The sequence below is a fragment of the Hakea prostrata genome, chromosome 2 (genome assembly GCF_041222555.1).
Source record: "Hakea prostrata isolate BN-2017 chromosome 2, UWA_Hpros_2, whole genome shotgun sequence".
Taxonomy (NCBI): Eukaryota; Viridiplantae; Streptophyta; class Magnoliopsida; order Proteales; family Proteaceae; genus Hakea; species Hakea prostrata.
The window spans coordinates 65723533-65742606 of NC_142601.1; the positions used below are offsets into that span (position 1 = coordinate 65723533).

The 19074-nt window shown below is 38.7% G+C and overlaps 1 protein-coding gene across 1 annotated transcript in view; it reads right to left on the reverse strand.

Moving 5' to 3' along the window:
• Window positions 1–16141, reverse strand: part of LOC149025744 (callose synthase 7-like) — an 83375-nt gene extending 67234 nt beyond the window's left edge. The window contains exons 1-2 of the mRNA XM_089145950.1: window positions 15371–16141; window positions 12399–12499 (exon numbers count right to left, since the gene is read on the reverse strand). Of these exons, the coding sequence (XP_089002076.1) occupies window positions 12399–12499; window positions 15371–15575 (306 nt within the window). The 5' untranslated portion in view covers window positions 15576–16141. The remainder of the gene's footprint in view (window positions 1–12398; window positions 12500–15370) is intronic.
• Between the last annotated feature and the right edge of the window lie 2933 nt (window positions 16142–19074).

Below are 19074 nucleotides of genomic sequence, written 5' to 3' on the forward strand. Positions count from 1 at the left end.
GCAGCTGCAAATCAAGCCCATCTAACAGACTCTAGTGCACCAACCCCTCTCTTGTCAAATGAGCTCCAGCATCAACATCAGTTGGTGACCAAGCTTGAGATGTCTTCTTCCACACCAACGTCTAGTGCTAGTGTTACCTCTGGCATGGTCCCTTTTGAGCTTCCTTCCACCTCAGGTATTTTTTGGTTGCCATAGCATGTCCTCAAGCTTTTCCTCCTAAATAATTGACTTTGGGGCAACCAATCACATGACTAGTTCATCTTCCTTATTGTATATTTATAACCTTGCATTCCCTACTCCTACAACATTTCAGTTTCACACTATTAGTAGACTTAGAAATCATACTTAGGGTTCTTTTCTGACAAATCCAAGGCCACCAATGTGTTCAAAATGCCTTAAATAGGCTAAATACCAAATAACCCAATTGGGACCTTAAACCCACTGAGATGGGCCACTGAGTCAATGCCAAAAAATCACATATCTCGACCGAGATCTCGCCGAGATGATCGCGATCTCAAATTTTCAAGGTGGGCAAGATCTTCTACCATGGTCTTTGGGTTTCTTGCCTTTGCTTGAACCATCATGTTCATGGTAAAATTGATCCTCACGGTTCACAATGTATTTTCAATGGATACTTTGCCACTAAAAAGGGGAACAAGCGTTATTATAGAATAAATTTCGAATTGAAACCCCTGAAATTTAGATTGAAATGCCTGCAATTTTTTAAAATGAAAAGAAACTACGCAGACATCATTTTGGTACAATGTTTTGACCGAAACATGCTGAAATTTCAACTGAAACTGGTCAAAACCAGGTTTCGATCCATTTCTTTTATAAAACTCACTGCTTTCGGTCGAAACCTATGATATTTCGCAGGTTTCGACCATTTCAGCCTATGTTTCCCAACTAGATTTTGGCATTCGAACTTGCTTTTCCTTGGTTTTTGACAACTTCTATCACCTAATTTCCACAATTCCTTTGCCTTCCCCCATGTCAGTCAACAACAAAATGTGAAGCACAAGCCATACCCAACAATTCCAAACTTCCCAGTTCTTTATTTTTGCTTTATTCATGCGTTAAATGATCTTGTATTGCTTTCAAATTAATATATGTTTAGTCTAGGACTATGTTCAATGAGTGTTATTAAACATATTTGTTTTTATTATTGCTACTATTATTTTAATTTTTTTATTTAAAAAATCATGTTTTAGATTATGTATTTTGAAGACATACATATGTATACATGATGTATGGGCTTGAACTTAATATATGTGAGACACCATCACTTGATCTAGTTGGACATTGTAATTTGTTGACTTGTAGTGTATGTAACCATTCTATTAAACAATTCATATATGCTAATGATTTTATACTTATAAGCAATACAATTTGTACTTGTTGGAACCAATCATTTGCTAGTATACTTGAATGATAACTTTTCAGTGGTTTTTTGGGCAAGCTACTAGTTCCATTGTGTTTATTGTGCTTTAAATAGGTAAGAGACAAGAAAACAAATGAAATGGAGGCCACATAAGCCCAAAACCTAGGGTCAAAACCTTGCTTGAAAAGTACTAGGTTTTGATCGAAATTGCAATCAAGATCTCAAGATTTTGGTTTTGGCCAGGATGAAACCAGCCTCAAAACATAAGCATCGATCCTTGAGCATCATCATCCACCTTCTTGACAAATCTTTGTTTCCATGGATGTAGTTTTCCAAGAAAACATTCCCTATTCTTCCTCTACACCTCTTCAATGGGAGACTGAGTCTAGTGAAGAGGTTCTAGTTCTCATCCCTCTAATGGAAATCCCTTTTGATATTATTCTTCCTCTACACCTCTTCAGTGGGAGACTGAGTCTAGTGAAGACGTTCCAGTTCTCATCCCTCTAATGGAAATCCCTTCTGATATTCTTGCTGATGATGCCCATGCAGAAGATGGAGTAACCGAACATGAACAACTGTCGTTGAATGAATAAGGACTGTGACACATAAAGGGAGCAACTACTTAAATTGCAATCTCCCTTGAAAACTTATCAAAGGAGAACAACACCAGAAATTCCCGCTACTATTTCTAGCAAGTCGGAAGCTCCACTTCCTGGTCCTGCAGAGACTAATCCTGGTAATTCTATTCCTGTTTTATTTTATGATCCTTCATTAGACTTACCAATTGCATTAAGGATGCAACTCTGAGCATGCACTTAGCACCCTATTTGTAACTTTATTTCATATCATTCTCTATCCCTAGTTTTTTCAAGGATTTATTTCTTCGTTGTCCAATGCTTCTATTCCTAACACCAAGCAGGAAGCATTAGCTCTTTCATACTGAAAAGAAACTATAGATGAAGAGATGAGAGCCTTGAAGAAAAACCAAATGTGGGATCTAGTGACCTTACCTATAGGAAAGAGGACTTTTAGATGTAAATAGGTGTTTGTCATAAAGCATAAAGCTGATTGTACTGCAAAAAGATACAAAGCCAGACTAGTGGCCAAGGGATTCACTCAAACATATAGAATTGATTACCAAGAGAACTTTGATTTAGTTGCAAAAATGAACACAGTATGAGTGATGCTCTCATGTGTAGTGAATCAAGGGCGAGATCTTCAGCAATTTGATGTGAAGAATCCCTACTTTCATGGGGAGATTCAAGAGGAGGTGTATATGCATGTAGTCACAGTTGCCAAGGCGTCGCTTAAGTGTCCGGGCGGTACTTGTCCAGTCAAAGGGACCGTTGCTTTTTTTTAAATCAATAAAGCAGCCACTATGTCACTTAAGCATCAGAGCGGACACTTTGGTCACCAAGCGACCGCTTTATTGGCTTTTTTTAAAAAATCTTTTTATATATATTAAAAAAAAAAAAAAAGAAGATACCAAATTAGTGGTGTATAATATAAATGCATCTGATTCTAATCTAAAGGTCTCCATTGGTTAGATTATACATCAATTAAGAACTATTGTACATGGAATCAATTCTATGGCAAATTGGGTTGAAAAGGAAAAAAGGGCAAACTTAAAAAGAATCGAAAACTCTGAAAACTCCAAATCGAAATAAACTCCTCTTTGCAGCGCCTAACAGACGGAACTCACAGAACTCCTCAGTCTCCTCTCTCTCAAAGTCTTTCTTCAATCGCCAGAACTCCTCTCTGCAGTGCCAGTGATCATCTCTCTCTTTGGCTGTAAGCGTTTCTTTTCTTTTTATCTTTTTTCAATAATTCTGACGGAACTATTTTTCCATTTTGGAACTTTTCAGTCCTCTCGGCTCTCGCTCACGCCGGAACTCCTCTATGCATCATCTCTCTCACCAATCGCCAGCGGTAACTATTTCTTTCTTCTTCTTTTTTTCCTTTTTCTTCCTCACTGACACTAACGGAACTTTTTTTCATTTTGGAACTCCTCGGTCCTCTCGGCTCTCACGCTCGCCGGAACTCCTCTTTGCATCATCTCTCTCTCCAATCGCCGGCAGTAAGTGTTTCTTTTTTTTCTTTTTTCTTTTTTTCTTCCTCAGTGACTCTAAAGGAACACCTATTTCTTCATTTTCTGGTTACTGGACTTACAACGGTGAGTTGACCGAGTTCCAATCACCAATGGTAGGTGGTTTTGTTTCTTTTTTAATCTTTCTTTCCCCCTTTTTCTTCCTCACTGGCGATGAGTGAGTTGACTGAGTTCCAATCGACAGAACGCCTCTTTTTTCTTTCTTTCTTTGCAACACCAGTAGCAGTGCAGCACCTATATCTTATTTATCTCCAGCGATTTCTGCAGCACAATAGTCTTCTCAGGCAACCACGTCAGGTGTTTTTTCTTTTTGCTTTTTCTTTTTTTTTTTGGGGGGGCAATTTTTCACATCTCTGTGATTTTGAAATAGCATTATTTTGTGACATTCTGATATTGCACTTTTTTGTGTTACTTTTCTTGGTTCTTTTTTCTTTCTTTCTTTGCAACACCAGCAGCAGTGCAGCACCTCTATCTTATTTATCTCCAGCGATTTCTGCAGCACAATAGTCTTCTCAGGCGACCATGTTAGGTGTTTTTTTCTTTTTTCTTTTTCTTTTTTTTTTGGGGGGGCAATTTTTCACATCTCTGTTATTTTGAAATAGCATTATTTTGTGACATTCTGATATTGCACTTTTTTGTGTTACTTTTCTTGGTTATTAGTGTCTAAGTTCCTTTTTGTCTCTCTGGATCCATTTTTCCTTGCTTGATGTGTTGTAAATCTGATGCAAACATCTTTGTCTGTTTGTCATTGCATCAGCTGGTGTCTGAGTTAATTTTGAAGTTTGATTTGTGACTTTTAACGTTGTGATATTTGAAGTTAATGACTATGTTACATTTTCCAATCCTATATATTGATTAAATGAATGAACTTTTCATTAAGTTTGCAAAATGTTCCATATTTAAATGCTAGGAATTTTATGTAACTTTTGATATTTGGATCAAATATTAAAAAGAAAAATTAAAAAAAACACTATAACGCTTTGACCACTTAATCCCTGCTTTATTGTCGCTTTAGTGCCTAGAAACCCTCCATCGCTTTGGTTGCTTTGTCGCTTTGACAACTGTGGAAAATCTTAGAATCATATCATAATATTTTATTAGTATCTTTAATCTAAGTAGATCAGATTGTAATATTCTATTATAGGTATTTTTCTTATTGTATTTTTCTATTCTAGGTAGATTACTCATTTATTGCAATCTTCTATTCTAGGTAGAATTCTCATTTATTGTAATCTTCTATTCTAGGTAGATTTATCATTTATTGTAATCTTCTATTCTAGGTAGATTTCTCATTTATTGTAATCTTCTATTCTAGGAAGATTTCTCATTTATTCTAATCTTCTAGGTAGGATATTCTTTCCTATTTCATAGATAGCAGCTGTGTATATATTGATTGTAAGGTTCTGAATAATACACACAAGAATAAAACACTTCAATTCCTATTTCGTTATGGTATCAGAGCCAACCAATCTTGGGATTGCTGTTCAGCTTTCAGGCCTTCATTGCCTTTAATCTCTGGTGTTTCCACCAAACAAAGATTATTCTTCCTTTGGCCTTTATCGCCATTCTTTATTCAGCTATGTTCTGTTTTTTTTTTGTTCCTTACCTGAAAAACAAATTTTTTTCTTTCTCCGTCTTGTCTATCGTTCTACTGCATCTTTGGTTACTATTTCACATACTATTTTTAAGCACCTACAAAGAGTATGTCAGAACCAAGAGAGGTTACTTCCGGGACTGCATTTGATCAGACAATCAAAAATCTGTAGAATGGAGGATTGCAGAATATTCAATCTGCCTACAGGCTCGATGGAAGAAATTATTTATAAATGGTCTCAACTCATTCGGACCATTCTGAAGGGCAAAGGAAAGATGAGCCACCTGATTGGAGATGGACCGAAACCAGGAGATCCAAAATATGAAGCATGGGACGAAGAAGATTCTATGATTATGGCATGGATGTGGAATTCTATGATTCCAGAAATCAGTGATACATGCATGTTCTTGGCAACTGCCAAAGACATCTGGGAGGCTATCCAACAGACGTATTCTAAGGCGAGAGATGCGGCCCAAGTCTATGAGGTCAAGGTTAAAACAGTAGCAGCCAAACAAGGAAATAAAACGATTCTGAGAATATGCCAACCAGCTGAAAGCTTTGTGGCAAGAGTTGGATCATTACCGAGTCATCAAGACGAAATGCTCTGAGGATGCTGCAGTAGTAAAGCAGTATATTGAGCAAGATAGAGTCTATGATTTTTTGGTTGGGTTAAATCCTGAGTTTGACCAAATAAGGGTTCAGATTCTTGGAAAACCAGATGTGTCGTGTTTCAATGAAGTTGTAGCATTGGTTCGAGGGGAAGAGAGCAGAAGAGGACTGATGTTAGAGCCTACAAGTGTTGATAGTTCAGCAATGGTATCTCAAGGAGGAGAGCATTCAACTCCCACAACCGACAAGGCATTTGCTGTTGAAAGTGGAAAAACTGGGCAATCCAAACAGCAAAAAAGAGACAATCTATGGTGTACCTATTGCAAGAAAGCTCGTCACACACGGGAAAAATGCTGGAAACTTCATGGTAAACCTTCTAGCCGAGAGTGGGGGCACAAAGGAGAGCAATCTGGAAATAATGGCCAGGCGCATGTTACATCTACACAGCAACCTGAAGCCACTAATAAAGAGGTTGCTAGCCTTAATCAGGAGGACATAGAACGTATAAAAACTCTTTTGAGCAACCTTAACAAAAAACCAGGTACATGTTCTTTGGCATATTTAGGTGTGTTTCCACTTTCTATTGGATTAAATGTCTTTAGTAATTCTCTTTCAAGCCCCTGGATCATAGATTCAAGTGCAACTGACCACATGACACACTCACCAAATCTTTTCACCACATATTCTCCCTGTCCAAGTAGTAGGAAGATAGCTACTGTTGATGGCTCATTAACTACTGTGGCTGGAACTGGAAATATTGAGCTCAACTCCTCCCTCACCTTGAAAAATGTCCTACATGTTCGTAGACTATCTACAAATCTCGTTTCTGTGAAGAAACTCACACAAGATTTACATTGTAATGTAGTCTTTCACCATAGTCATTGTGTATTTCAGGACAAGGATTCGGGGAGGACGATTGAACATGCTAGAGAAAGGGATGGACTCTACTAACTTGAGGCACCAAGCCAATCACATGCTACTAATGGTAGTCCTTCTCAAACCAATAAAGAAAAAATATGGCTTTACCATCATAGACTTGGACATCCTTCCTTTAGGGTAATCAGTCTTTTGTTTCCTTCTTTGTTTCAAGGCATACATGTTGATGAGTTTCATTGTGATGTGTGTGAGCTTGCTAAACACAAGCGTGTACCACTTCCTTTAAGCAAGAAAAGAAGTTCCATCCCCTTTTATCTCATTCATAGTGATATTTGGGGTCCTTCTAGAGTTCCTAATGTGTCTGGGGCTAGGTGGTTTGTGTCATTCATTGATGATTGCACTCGTGTCTCATGGATTTTTCTACTCAAAAACAAATCCGACGTTAGTTGTGTTCTTCCCAACTTCCATTCCATGGTTAAAAACCAATTTGGAGTTAGTATAAAAAGATTTAGATCTGATAATGCCAAAGACTATTTCAATCAAATTCTAACTCCATTCTTTCAAAGGGAGGGAATTATACATGAGTCATCGTGCGTTAATACCCCACAACAAAACGGAGTAGCTGAACGGAAAAATGGCCACCTTCTTGATGTAACTAGAGCCTCCCTATTCCAACACAATGTGCCTAAGTCATTTTGGGGGGAAGCAGTCCTCACAGCAACTCATCTCATAAATCGGCTGCCTTCGAGAGTCTTAGGATTCAAGAGTCCAATGGATGTCCTTTCCCAGTTCTACCCAAACCTACAAATGACAAATAACATTGTTCCTCGAATTTTTGGGTGTGTCTCATTTGTTCATATTCATGGACCACATCGGGGTAAATTAGATCCTAGAGCACTCAAATGTTTATTTATAGGATATTCCTCCACTCAAAAGGGCTATAAGTGCTATCACCCTCCTTCAAAAAGGTTCTATGTTTCCATTGACGTCACTTTTCATGAACATAAGTCTTATTTTTCCACATCTCATCTTCAGGGGGAGCATTCAATAATGGAAGATAAGAATGGGAATTCCTTACTTGACTTAGATTTCACTCCCAAATACTTCACTATGTCACCTGAGTCAAACTGTGAACAACCTAAACTTGTGTCAGACTCACCTGTGTCAAACTGTGAACAACATGAACATATGACAAACTTTGAAATGAAAGAGCCTACTTCTGATATTGAGCATGTGAGATTTGGCAAAGGAAAGGTGTTTTCAAGGAAGAAGAATCTTGTTCCAGAATCAGTGCAAGTTCAAGACTCCAATCCAAATTCTGGAAATGAGGTACAAATGACTAATCCTTCACTACAAACCGAATCTGATGTGCCCACAGATAGTAATGAACTAGACCTTCCTATTGCCATTAGGAAAGGCACTAGAGAATGCACAATGAAACCCATGTACCCTCTTGCCCAATTCTTGTCCTTTAAACATTTTTTCCCATCTTATAGAGCCTTTCTGGTAATTTTAAACACCATTGCCATTCCTAACAACTTATCTGAGGCTTTATCCAATAAGGAGTGGAAGCAAGCTATGAATGTGGAGATGGAAGCATTAGAAAGCAATGGAACCTAGGAACTTGTAAGGTTACCAGAAGGGAAGAAACCTGTGGGGTGCAAATGGGTCTATACATTGAAGTATCGAGCAGATGGATCTTTAGAAAGGTACAAAGCAAGGTTGGTAGCCAAGGGCTACACCCAAACTTACGGGATTGACTACCTTGAAACATTTGCTCCAGTTGCAAAAATGAATACTGTCAGAATCTTACTATCCTTGGTGGCAAATTATGGTTGGGACTTGCAACAGTTTGATGTTAAAAATGCATTCTTGCATGGTGAACTAAAGGAAGAAATTTACATGGAAGTTCCACCGGGTTATGAGAATGATTTAGCTGTTAATACTGTATGCAAGTTAAAAAAGGCCTTATATGGACTCAAACAGTCACCGCAGGCATGGTTTGGCAGATTTACTAAAGTCATGATTAGTATGGGTTACAAGCAAAGTCAAGGAGACCATACATTGTTCATCAAGCACTCATCATCAGGGGGAATCATGGCACTACTTGTGTATGTTGATGACATAATAGTGACAGGAAATGAAGAAAAAGAGAAACAAAATTTGACTCAATGCTTGGCTAAGGAATTTAAGATCAAGGCTTTAGGAAGATTAAAATACTTCCTTGGCATTGAAGTTGCTCACTCTCAACAAGGCATTTTCATCTCTCAACAAAAGTATATCATTGATCTCCTTAAAGAAACAAGAATGGCCGCGTGTAAACCAGCAAGCACTCCAATAGATCCCAACAGTAAACTTGGGAATGCAGAAGAAGATGTTGTTGTGGACCGAGAGATGTATCAAAGACTAGTAGGAAGACTAATCTACTTGTCTCACACAAGGCCCGACATAGCATATGCAGTTAGTGTAATCAGCCAATTCATGCACAGTCCAAAGGAAATTCACTTGCATGCAGCTCACCGTGTGCTACAATATTTAAAAGGGACGCCAGGGAGAGGCCTTTTATTTAGAAGGAATAAAGGAATGATACTAGAAGCATACACTGATGCTGATTATGCAGGGTCAGCAATAGATAGAAGGTCAACCACAGGATATTGCACCTTTCTTGGTGGCAATCTTGTGACATGGAGGAGCAAGAAGCAGAATGTTGTGGCCCGGTCAAGTGCAGAAGCCGAATTTCGCGTAATGGCTCAAGGAATATGTGAATTACTTTGGTTGAAGATTATCTTAGAAGACCTAAAGGCTGAATGGGGTGGACCAATGAGACTCTACTGTGACAACAAATCAGCAATCAGTATAGCACATAACCCTGTTCAACATGACCGAACCAAGCACATTGAGATTGACAAACACTTCATCAAAGAGAAGCTGGATAGCGGACTGATTTGTACGCCGTATGTGTCTACACATAGTCAACTTGCTGATGTACTTACTAAAGGATTGAGCAACTCAGCCTTTCAAAAATGCATATCCAAGCTGGGAATGGAGAATGCCAATTCACCAGCTTGAGGGGGAGTGTGGAAAATCTTAGAATCATATCATAATATTTTATTAGTATCTTTAATCTAAGTAGATCAGATTGTAATATTCTATTACAGGTATTTTTCTTATTGTATTTTTCTATTCTAGGTAGATTACTCATTTATTGCAATCGTTTAATACATGCATGGTAATGTATTAACCATGCATGTATTAATCACTGTACCACCAAGGTATTATACCAAAAAAAAAAAAGATGTACCACCAGGGTTTACTTCTAAACAAACTCACAAGAAGATATGTAAACTTAAATGTGCTCTGTGGGAGTTGAAACAGTCCCCAAAAGCATGGTTTGGAAGATATCACGGAGCCATCATGTCCATCGGCCCTAACCATCCCTTGTTTATCAAGAAGACTAGCACTCACATAACAGCACTACTAATATATGTAGATGACATTGCTATCACGGGGCAGTAGTGCAGCAAAGATTTCAGCTCTAATGGCATTCTTGGGGGCTGAGCTTGAAATCAAAGACATGGGAAAGTCATAGTTTTTGGGCATTGAACTGGCATATTCAGCTTATGGCATCTCTCTTTCTCAGAGGAAATATACTCTTGATCTATTGATAGAGACAGGGATGTTGGGATGCAAGCCAGCTGAAGCTCCTAGTGAGCCTAACTCACACTTGAAGGTTAAAGAAGGGGAAACCATGGACAAGACTAGCTATCAGAGATTAGTTGGGAAACTGATTTATTTGTCTCATATTAGACCAAACATCACTTTTTCTGTAAGCCTGGTGAGTCATTACATGCATGATCCTTACTCCACACACCTGGTTGTTGACTACTAGATCCTAAGAAATCTAAAGGTCACCTCAGGGAAAGGAATTTGGATTTCTCCTCATTGACAGTTGAACATTGAGGCATAAACAGATGTTGATTGGGCAAGATGCCCGGATGATAGGAAGTCAAAAGTCTACCTCTACATACCGCACCTACGTGGGAGGAAACTTAGTAACTCGGAGGAGTAAGAAATAGGCAGTGGTTGCTAAGTTCAATGTCAAAGCAGAATTTAAAGCAATGGCACAGGGTATTTGTGAAGCACTGTGGCCAAAAGAGTCACTTCAAGATCTGAGTCCAGATTCAAAAGCACCTATACAGTTGCAAAGGCCTACACCAATCCTTAAGTCACTAGGTGACTTAACATAAGAATGAATCTGAAATGGACTGAAAGTCCTAATACAGCTCCATTAAACACACAAAAGATGAAAAGGAATATTCCCTAAGCCAAAATGACGTCAATTGAACAGCAGGTTCAAACCACAAAAACAGGTACAATTCAAAACACCAAAAACAAACTTTGGAAATAAAACCATTAACCCGTATGCAACCTAATAACCACCACCTTAGGCTCTTAAAACTAATTTCTTAGTGATTACACCTTGTGAAAGGCCCAACATGTATATGGAACCCAACCCTACACTAATTCTTAATAAACAAGCCTACCTCAATGGTGAATCTGCATCATCAATCTCTCTGGCTATCTTTTTCGGATTGTTGATCCAAGATAGGCATGGGAGATTTGTATCTCCAGACTGAAGGGAGTTTTTAAGTGTGATACTATAAGAGTATTTTAGTGTAGTAGCATATGATTGCTCACAATAGGCAGAAGTATCCAAATTGTGCAAGAGTCCTACCCTTTTTTTTAATGAATAAGCGAGAGTCCTAGTTTTTATTAGTCCTTTTAGTAGTTATGGATTATTTGCGGTTCTTTCTAGCGCTTTGTACGTTTAGCTTTGCTAGTAGATTATAATTATGTTACTATTATAAACAAAGACCACTACCAGCACTAGAGTCACCTCATTGAATCTATTGCTGGGTTCAGATTCTTCTCTCTTTGTCTGATGTCTCCTCTTTTCTGTTCCCTCTTTGTTCTCAACCTTCTTGCTTTGGTTGGTTGGTTCTTAGTTCTTACAAGCTACAGGCTTACAGCAACAGCAAGGTTGCTGGAGATGCAGAGAGTAGGTACATGGAAGTTCGGAACTATCTGGTGTTTTTGCGTGATAAACAGACTAAGGATGGCTTCTATTATGCTTTAGAATATCATTTAATTAAGTGTTACAAAACTTTGAAAGTCTAGGATGCCATCTTATATTTTGTCTTTGTTTTTTTCTTAAAAGAGGGAGGGGAAGGTAATTTTTTTATGTCAGTTTTGTGTCATTTTGTTGTGAATGGTATATAGTAAGGCTGCACCATTCCCGGTATAATGAAGGAGGTGATAGGGATGGGTTTCTTTTGATAGCAATTGTTCTGAGTAGTGGCTTTTATTTTCCTTTTATGTTTATCCTCTACTTGCTCTCCACTTATCATCCATAGAAAAAATTTCAGTATTTTATGGTCAGAGAGAGAGAGAGAGGGGAGAATGAACTATGCCAGTGTTTGCTGCTGGTCCCAAGTCTGGTAAAGGAGGCTGGTGCATCAGGTCAGCAGTCCCGGTGCTGGAAAAACCCCAGACAAACCCTTTTACATGGGTTCTACTTTAGAGAGAGAGAGAGAGAGAATGAGATTTTATATGTTAATAGTAAACAAATGTCATTCAGCAATACCTAAGCAACTAAATCAACCAAATCATGTCAAGTTGTCAACATTTATGAAATAAATAAAAGTTGGAGACTCTTCATTCAGTTTCAGTGTCAAACTGCTTTTAATATGGATTGTATTGATTGGAAGAAAAAAAAAGAAGAATGCATCTTTCAGAAAATATTATCAAATGCCAACAGTAGTCTGTTATACCTTTTCGAGTCTATGCAGCAGATATGTTTTGAATTGACGAACTCCACGTCCAGCTGACATCGGGTCCATTTTATGAGCCTTCTCAAACGCATGAAAGCGACCTAATTGAAGAAGTATATTATGACGTCAGGCATTACTAAAGATTGTGCAAAATATCAAATGTTTAGACAGAAAAAGGAAAAAAGAAGCAACACAAGTTTCCAACAACGATAATTGATACTCTCGTCAGAGTTGAAGAGAAAAGATCCATATAAAGAAGAGCAAGAAAGATTCCTTTTCTGAAACATAGTAATACCTGGGACAAGTGCCAATGGCATCATTTTACCATATTCAATAGACAATTCTAGCTTCTTTGCCTTAGGATGTTAGAGTTTCTACTTATTCCCAAATCATTAATCACAAATTAGGTGCTCTTATTAGGTGCAGTTTCAGTTTCTCCATAATCAGGGTAGATCAATCCAAACTTAAGACTTCAAAGTTCAAACAGATAAGACTTCCCAACAAACAATAACTGCTGCCCTCAACCAAGAACTACCCAATGAATACAAAAAATCTCTCGAAACCTTACTACAGCAAGGACAAAGCCACCCGAAAAAGACAAGAATATCTCCCTCACCCAACTACAGTAAGAACAAACAGATTCAGCCAAAAAACAGCAAATTTCCAGCAACTATATATTTCTTTTCCTATTTTCCCTCTTTTTTTAGGAACCAAAGAAACTCACTGAAACAGAAAATTATCATCTCAAATCTACTAGACAAACCAATTTCTAAACCAAGGACAGTAAATAAACTTCAATCACAGTTGGGATCTTCTTCAAAAAATTCGCAGAAACAGAACATTTATGCACAGAATTCAGTTGATCAAAAACAGAAAGGAAGCAAAGCTTCTGGTCCAAGAGCCTACTTCAAATCAGCAGAGACAAAACTCCAAAACAGCTACAGTAGAAACAAAGAAATTTTTCCTAAAGAGGTATAGCAGAAACAACCTGGCAAATTCTTCTTGCCTACCAAAAAAAATCCAGAAAATAATGGTACTAACCTATCAATGTCTCAAACCAGAAGCGGTGGACAACCTAGAAACACCTTCAAAAGAGAGTTTTACAAACCTTCAAAACCTCTTGTATTGCTGGATCTCCAGGACCATATCAGAGATGGAATGAGCTGAAGATGCAGGGAATCAGATGACTTTGTGCTCTGATACCACGTAAAATATTGAGTGAAGATGAGAGAAAGAGGAAGTAGACACGATTCTGGTATTGGAGCTTCACAGTCAAGTCATGAAGTCTCCAGCTCTCAATCTTTATTATTTATATGAAAAACAAGTTAATCGAACATGGAAATGAAGACAGACTTAGAAGGGGACTTACTACTCCTAATCAATCAGGCGCTAAACCCCAAAGATTATTTCTTGACTGTTTTACCCTTCTAACAGCTACCAATGCACATCCAGCAGCTATGTCTCAGGAATGCTTGAGCAAAGCTGTACATGGACACACTAGCCTCCCTTGTACTCACAGCAATGGCTTTCCAGTCCCATTCACTGGATACAAATCATAGTTGTCAAAGCTTCCGCCGAGGCCCATCTTTGGATCAAGGCAACTTTGTGTCACCTTGTTGCCTTGCTTGTTGTCGCCTTGGTTTTCATTGCCCTCTATCGCCTCGCCTCACCTTGTCGCCTTGACAACCTTGATCCAAATTAGAAGTAAAACCATGTCTACTCTTCACAATGGGACATGGAGATTCTAACTGAGTCCCCACCTCATAAATCCCATTAACTCGAGCATCTTTGAGGACTAAAATCATCTTGTTTTCTACATAATAAGTTATCCGAATTTGTTTGCAAGTCTATAGATAAAAAATAGGCAAGATCTTAGAGAACTTAACGAACTCGACCATGTCGAGACAAAATATCAATGAAATCTCAAATAGTTCGAGAATCTCGGAAAAATTCAAACAGTTCGAGAATCTCGGAAAAATCTCAATGAAATCTCAAATAGTTTATGAACCTCAACATCCTTAGTAGGTAGTTACATACTCATGGTACTATACTATTTACTTGCAATTTGAGAGTCTTGACAAACACAAGACTAGAGTAGTAAGGTGTCTACAACTTATGCAATATTCAGTGTACTTAGTTGGGTGTCTGTATAATAAGCATTGTGAAAACTGTATCATGTGGTTTGTAGCAAAAACTATGTGTTTCAATATATTTAATGCATAGTTAGGTCTTGCAGCACTCAAAAGATATGTATACAGGTCATTTTAGGGTTTGACATTATGTACTAGCCAAGGATGCAAGCAAAACACCAAATTAGGTGCTATTTTCTTTTTTAACATTTTGAATATTTAAATAAGCTTATTAAGCCTAAAATAATCTTCCCAGAAAGTCAATATCCAACATGGCCATTTTTTTTCCGAAATATCATTCCAAAATGGGGAATGAAATGCATAAAATCAATGAGGTCTCAAGAAACTTGACCTAGTCGAGACCTGTTAGAGACAAGCTTTTGAACTTTGCCCAAGTCAGTACACCATTTCACATAATGGCCATATGTTTCAGCCTATTAATGATCTCTATAAGATTCCTTTTTTCCCGCCATTAATATTAAATTGAAACCAAGACATGGATAACTCAGTTCCACCTCTTCAAGATTAAACCCATTAATCTCCAAGTCTAGAAAACACACACCAGTCAAAAGTTCTTAGCAGTAACTTTGCTTCTAATCCCAATCATCCTAATAAACTGTTACTATGGACGGTCTACAGATTTGAGCAGTTTACTGTTGGTAGTTATTTCAAGATATTTATTCCTACATGACAACGTTGGTATAGGCTAGATGCATAATTAGAAAAAAGCTCAAAGTTCAGTTCATATGGAAAAGTTCAAAATAGCGCCAACATCAGACAGGCAAATGTAAGTTGTGACACAAATCAAAACAAAAGCAAATGAAAAGAGGAAGAATAACTAACATAGGTACGCGACCCGCGGATTGTCAGGCTCTACTTCATTAGCAACACGAAGAATTGGAGAGATCTCCGCAATTGATGATGGCACGAGTTCACTGTCGATGAGTTCTTCCTCAGGAAGAGCATCGACCGTGGTAGGCATCCTCGTCAACCTTCTGGAGAGGGATTTGGGCGGACCATCATTCTTGGTGCCGCTGCTACTGGCCATTTCTGGCAGAAGGGCCGTTGAAGCAACACAAGAATCGATGAGGTTTCGCTTTTTTTCCCGTCTGTGTTTGGTTTCAGCAGGAAAGCAGAGAAGAGAAGTTGTTCGGAAATGGGCAATGGAAGGTGAAACTGATAGAGAATGGCCATTTTTCTAGTGCAGAGGAACTGTTGACGTCGTTCCTTTTTGACCAGGTGGGGTAAGTGTCTACCGTTGTCTTCAATAACAATAAAGCAGTGAGAGATCTTGTGCTTTTGAAGCTCTTTGTTTTGTTTAAGAATACTGCCATGGTGGAAGGGATACAAGATAGTGACGAGGCTTCAGCTTTGGCCTTTTGCTTTATTGTTGTGGAATTCCAGCCCCGAGCACCACTACTGGAATCGGCAACAGGATTCAGAGAAGCTCTCACCACCAAACGGACAAAGAAAAGCAAAAGGAGGAAAGTCTCCCTGCTTCCAGAGAAATGATAAAAACATTTATCTGTTTTCCACACTTTTTCAGTTAGAAGCGGGAAGCTTCAGCATTTTCGATTGACGCTTGCAATATACGAGTCTTTTCTCTGGAAAGAAAAGTATTATTATTCTTTTCTTTTTTTCTTTTTGGTAACCAAGGGTGTAATTAATCACGGTAGCGGAACAGACATGGATCTTCAAGAAGCCTAGGGGCTTAAAAGGAAGCAGGCAATTCAAAAGCAATATCGATATGGTCGACCCCTATTGACCGACCAGGGTCAACTATAGTGAACCAAATCGACCAAACTATGGACAAAACATTAAACCGACTCAGATACGAGTGCACTAAGCAACGTGTTCAGTTTGAATTGTAACCAACTTCCCCAAGGTCCGTGATAAGGACTCCGGTAGAAGAAAGGAGGATTGAATTATTTTTGGAGTCTTAAGTCTGACTCCATAACGACAATCTAGGGTGGACTCTACAACCATTATGCAAGTAACTTCTGTTGTATATGTAACAGGGGTATTTCTGTCATTTACTTGTAATTATGATAGGGTGTGTCTTACGTGTTTGTTAGAGGGGCAATTTGGTCCTTTCAGCTCCATTGTGTGTTATCATCATATGTGGGGGTTTTAGGGTTATGCTCTCATATAACACGACACTCTCTCTCTCTCTCGTTCTCCTCTGGTTCTTGCTTTTCCTCTGTTGAGTGGTGGTTTCGGTTGATATGCCCTAGTGTTGATCTTGCTCTTGTGACTTGGCTCTCATGGTGGTTGAATAGCACTTGCTATTGAGGAGTGAAGACACTTGTTGTGGTGTTCTTGAATCTGCATTGGTGAGAGGTTGAAGCTACGGTTCTTCTACAAGTTTCAGGTGTAGTTGTTCCTAGTCTTGTTGTTTACCTTTCATGTCCATGTATAGAGTTCTTATCTCAAGATCTTAGAGCTGTAACCATACCTTTGTTATTGGATAGTTGCATTGCTTGATGAGTTCACTACTCATCCTTGGATGTAGGTCATTGGACCGAACCAAGTACATCTGGTGTCTTGTTCTCTTTCTTTCTTTCTTGTGTTGTTTCCGCTGCGTTTAGGTGATATTTCTTAACAACTTCCTAGGGTCTATAAATACCCACACCTTTACTGTCAACAGGTATGCACTCTTTGGTTACTCCCAAGCATTCTAAGCTCTACAATTAGTGTTATTTTCTTCTAAAGTTGAGTGCTTCCATTGACTTGATCATCAGAGATGTTGCTTGACCAACCGGTTGAACACATGTTCTTGCAAGTCGATTTGCTTGCATGCCAAATAGGTGTTTGGAGCAACAGTTTTTGGTACCATCTAAAGAAAATTGATACAAATGCCATCATGTGCACAAGATTAGGGTTTCTAATTGGGGGTAACCCGAATGAGAAAGATGGTTAGGAGGTGAATAAAGAGGATGTACCACGAGGAAGGGAAAAACCCCCTCTTCGTAATGTTGCCCTTGTAGGTTCATCTTACCAGTTTGCAACCATCATCCAGTTTAACGAATCACAAAAACAACTGTTGGAGATGAATGAGCTAATTAGAGCCAGCATCCATCAACAAGTAATTCCATCAGGGCTCGACCAACAGAGAAATCCTGACAGAAGGTAGGATGATAGAGCATCAAAGTAGCAAGATGGACGAGCACCTCCGCTCAATCAATCTCCATGATCCTCTTAGAGAGATCGAGAGAAAGAAAAAGGGAAGTTTAGTGATCCAACCAGACCAGCGTGCGGGGCAGTGTCAGTACACATCGAGGACCCTCTCTCCCAGGGGATGAAGATATTAAAGATCGAAAAAGTAGTTCTCCCCTGGCTGACCACAGCGAAGGAGTTGGTAATAATGAAATTCTGTCCAAAGAAGTAGATTATGTTGACAGGTGGTTCAAGGAACCAGATGAAAAACTAAAAAAGCTGAAAGATTCAAGCAAAGATGACTTTTATTCAGTACTAAAGGAAGATCCGTCTGTTCAGGATATTTCAGAAGCAGGCATCCCCAAAAACTTCTAGTGTCTGACCTCCACTATGTTCGACGGGACCAAGTGCCTCAAGCATCACATTATACACGACAAGTCAGTAAAGTCCTTGTATAGGCACAGTCAAGTAGCCTTGTGCTGAATCTTTCCAGCCTCATTGACTGGAGCAACGTCCGAATGGTTTCTAAGGTTAAAGAATGGGTCAATTTCTAATTTTGACGAGCTTGGTTGAGTCTTCCTGCCATGCTTCCAAAGTAGGGTAAGTACCAAGAAGAAAGAGGACATCCTATTCCTCAATTAAACAAGGTCCTTCAAAACCAATTAGGGACTTCCTTCGGAGATTTAACAATCTAACTATTCAGATTGAAAATATGGATGAGAATATAGCTTTTCATGCACTTTATCGAGGACTTACCCATGAATGTCTACTTGAGTATCTCATGTTAGATATGCCAAAGAACTATGCGGATTTGCTCAAACGATGCGATAAGCATGCATTAATATCATAAATAATCGAGTCCAATAAGAAAGAGCCTGCGATAGAGACAAAAGTTGGTAAAGACAAACTCTAGTAGACAAGAGTTTGACTGCAGCAGCCAACAAAGATGCTCAACCAAATCCCAAAAAAGAGTCTCCTGAAGGAGCATATACTCCATTGAATACAAGCTATTCAGAGATTCTAATGTAGATTAAATGTGAGGGTCTTCTTAAATGGCCAAGCAAGCTTCAGTCCCAACTTGAAGAACATGACAAAAGAAATACTATGAATTTCATAAAGATCGTGGTCATTGGACTAACAATTGCAGGCAGCTAAAGGCATAAATCAAGAAACTCATCGCATAGGGACATCTAAAGAAGTATCTCCAAACAAAGCAAGAAGCTCCTTGGTCACCTACCATAGACAAAGAGAGGGTGAGGTCAACCAGTAGAGAAAGACGTCGAAGCCCTAGCAGAGATCAACCATAGAATGGAGATGAGAATCAAAAGCGAAGACAATCTCCAATTTATACAGTGCTCAGTGGTCCAACAGAAGAGTTTGTCAGACAATCA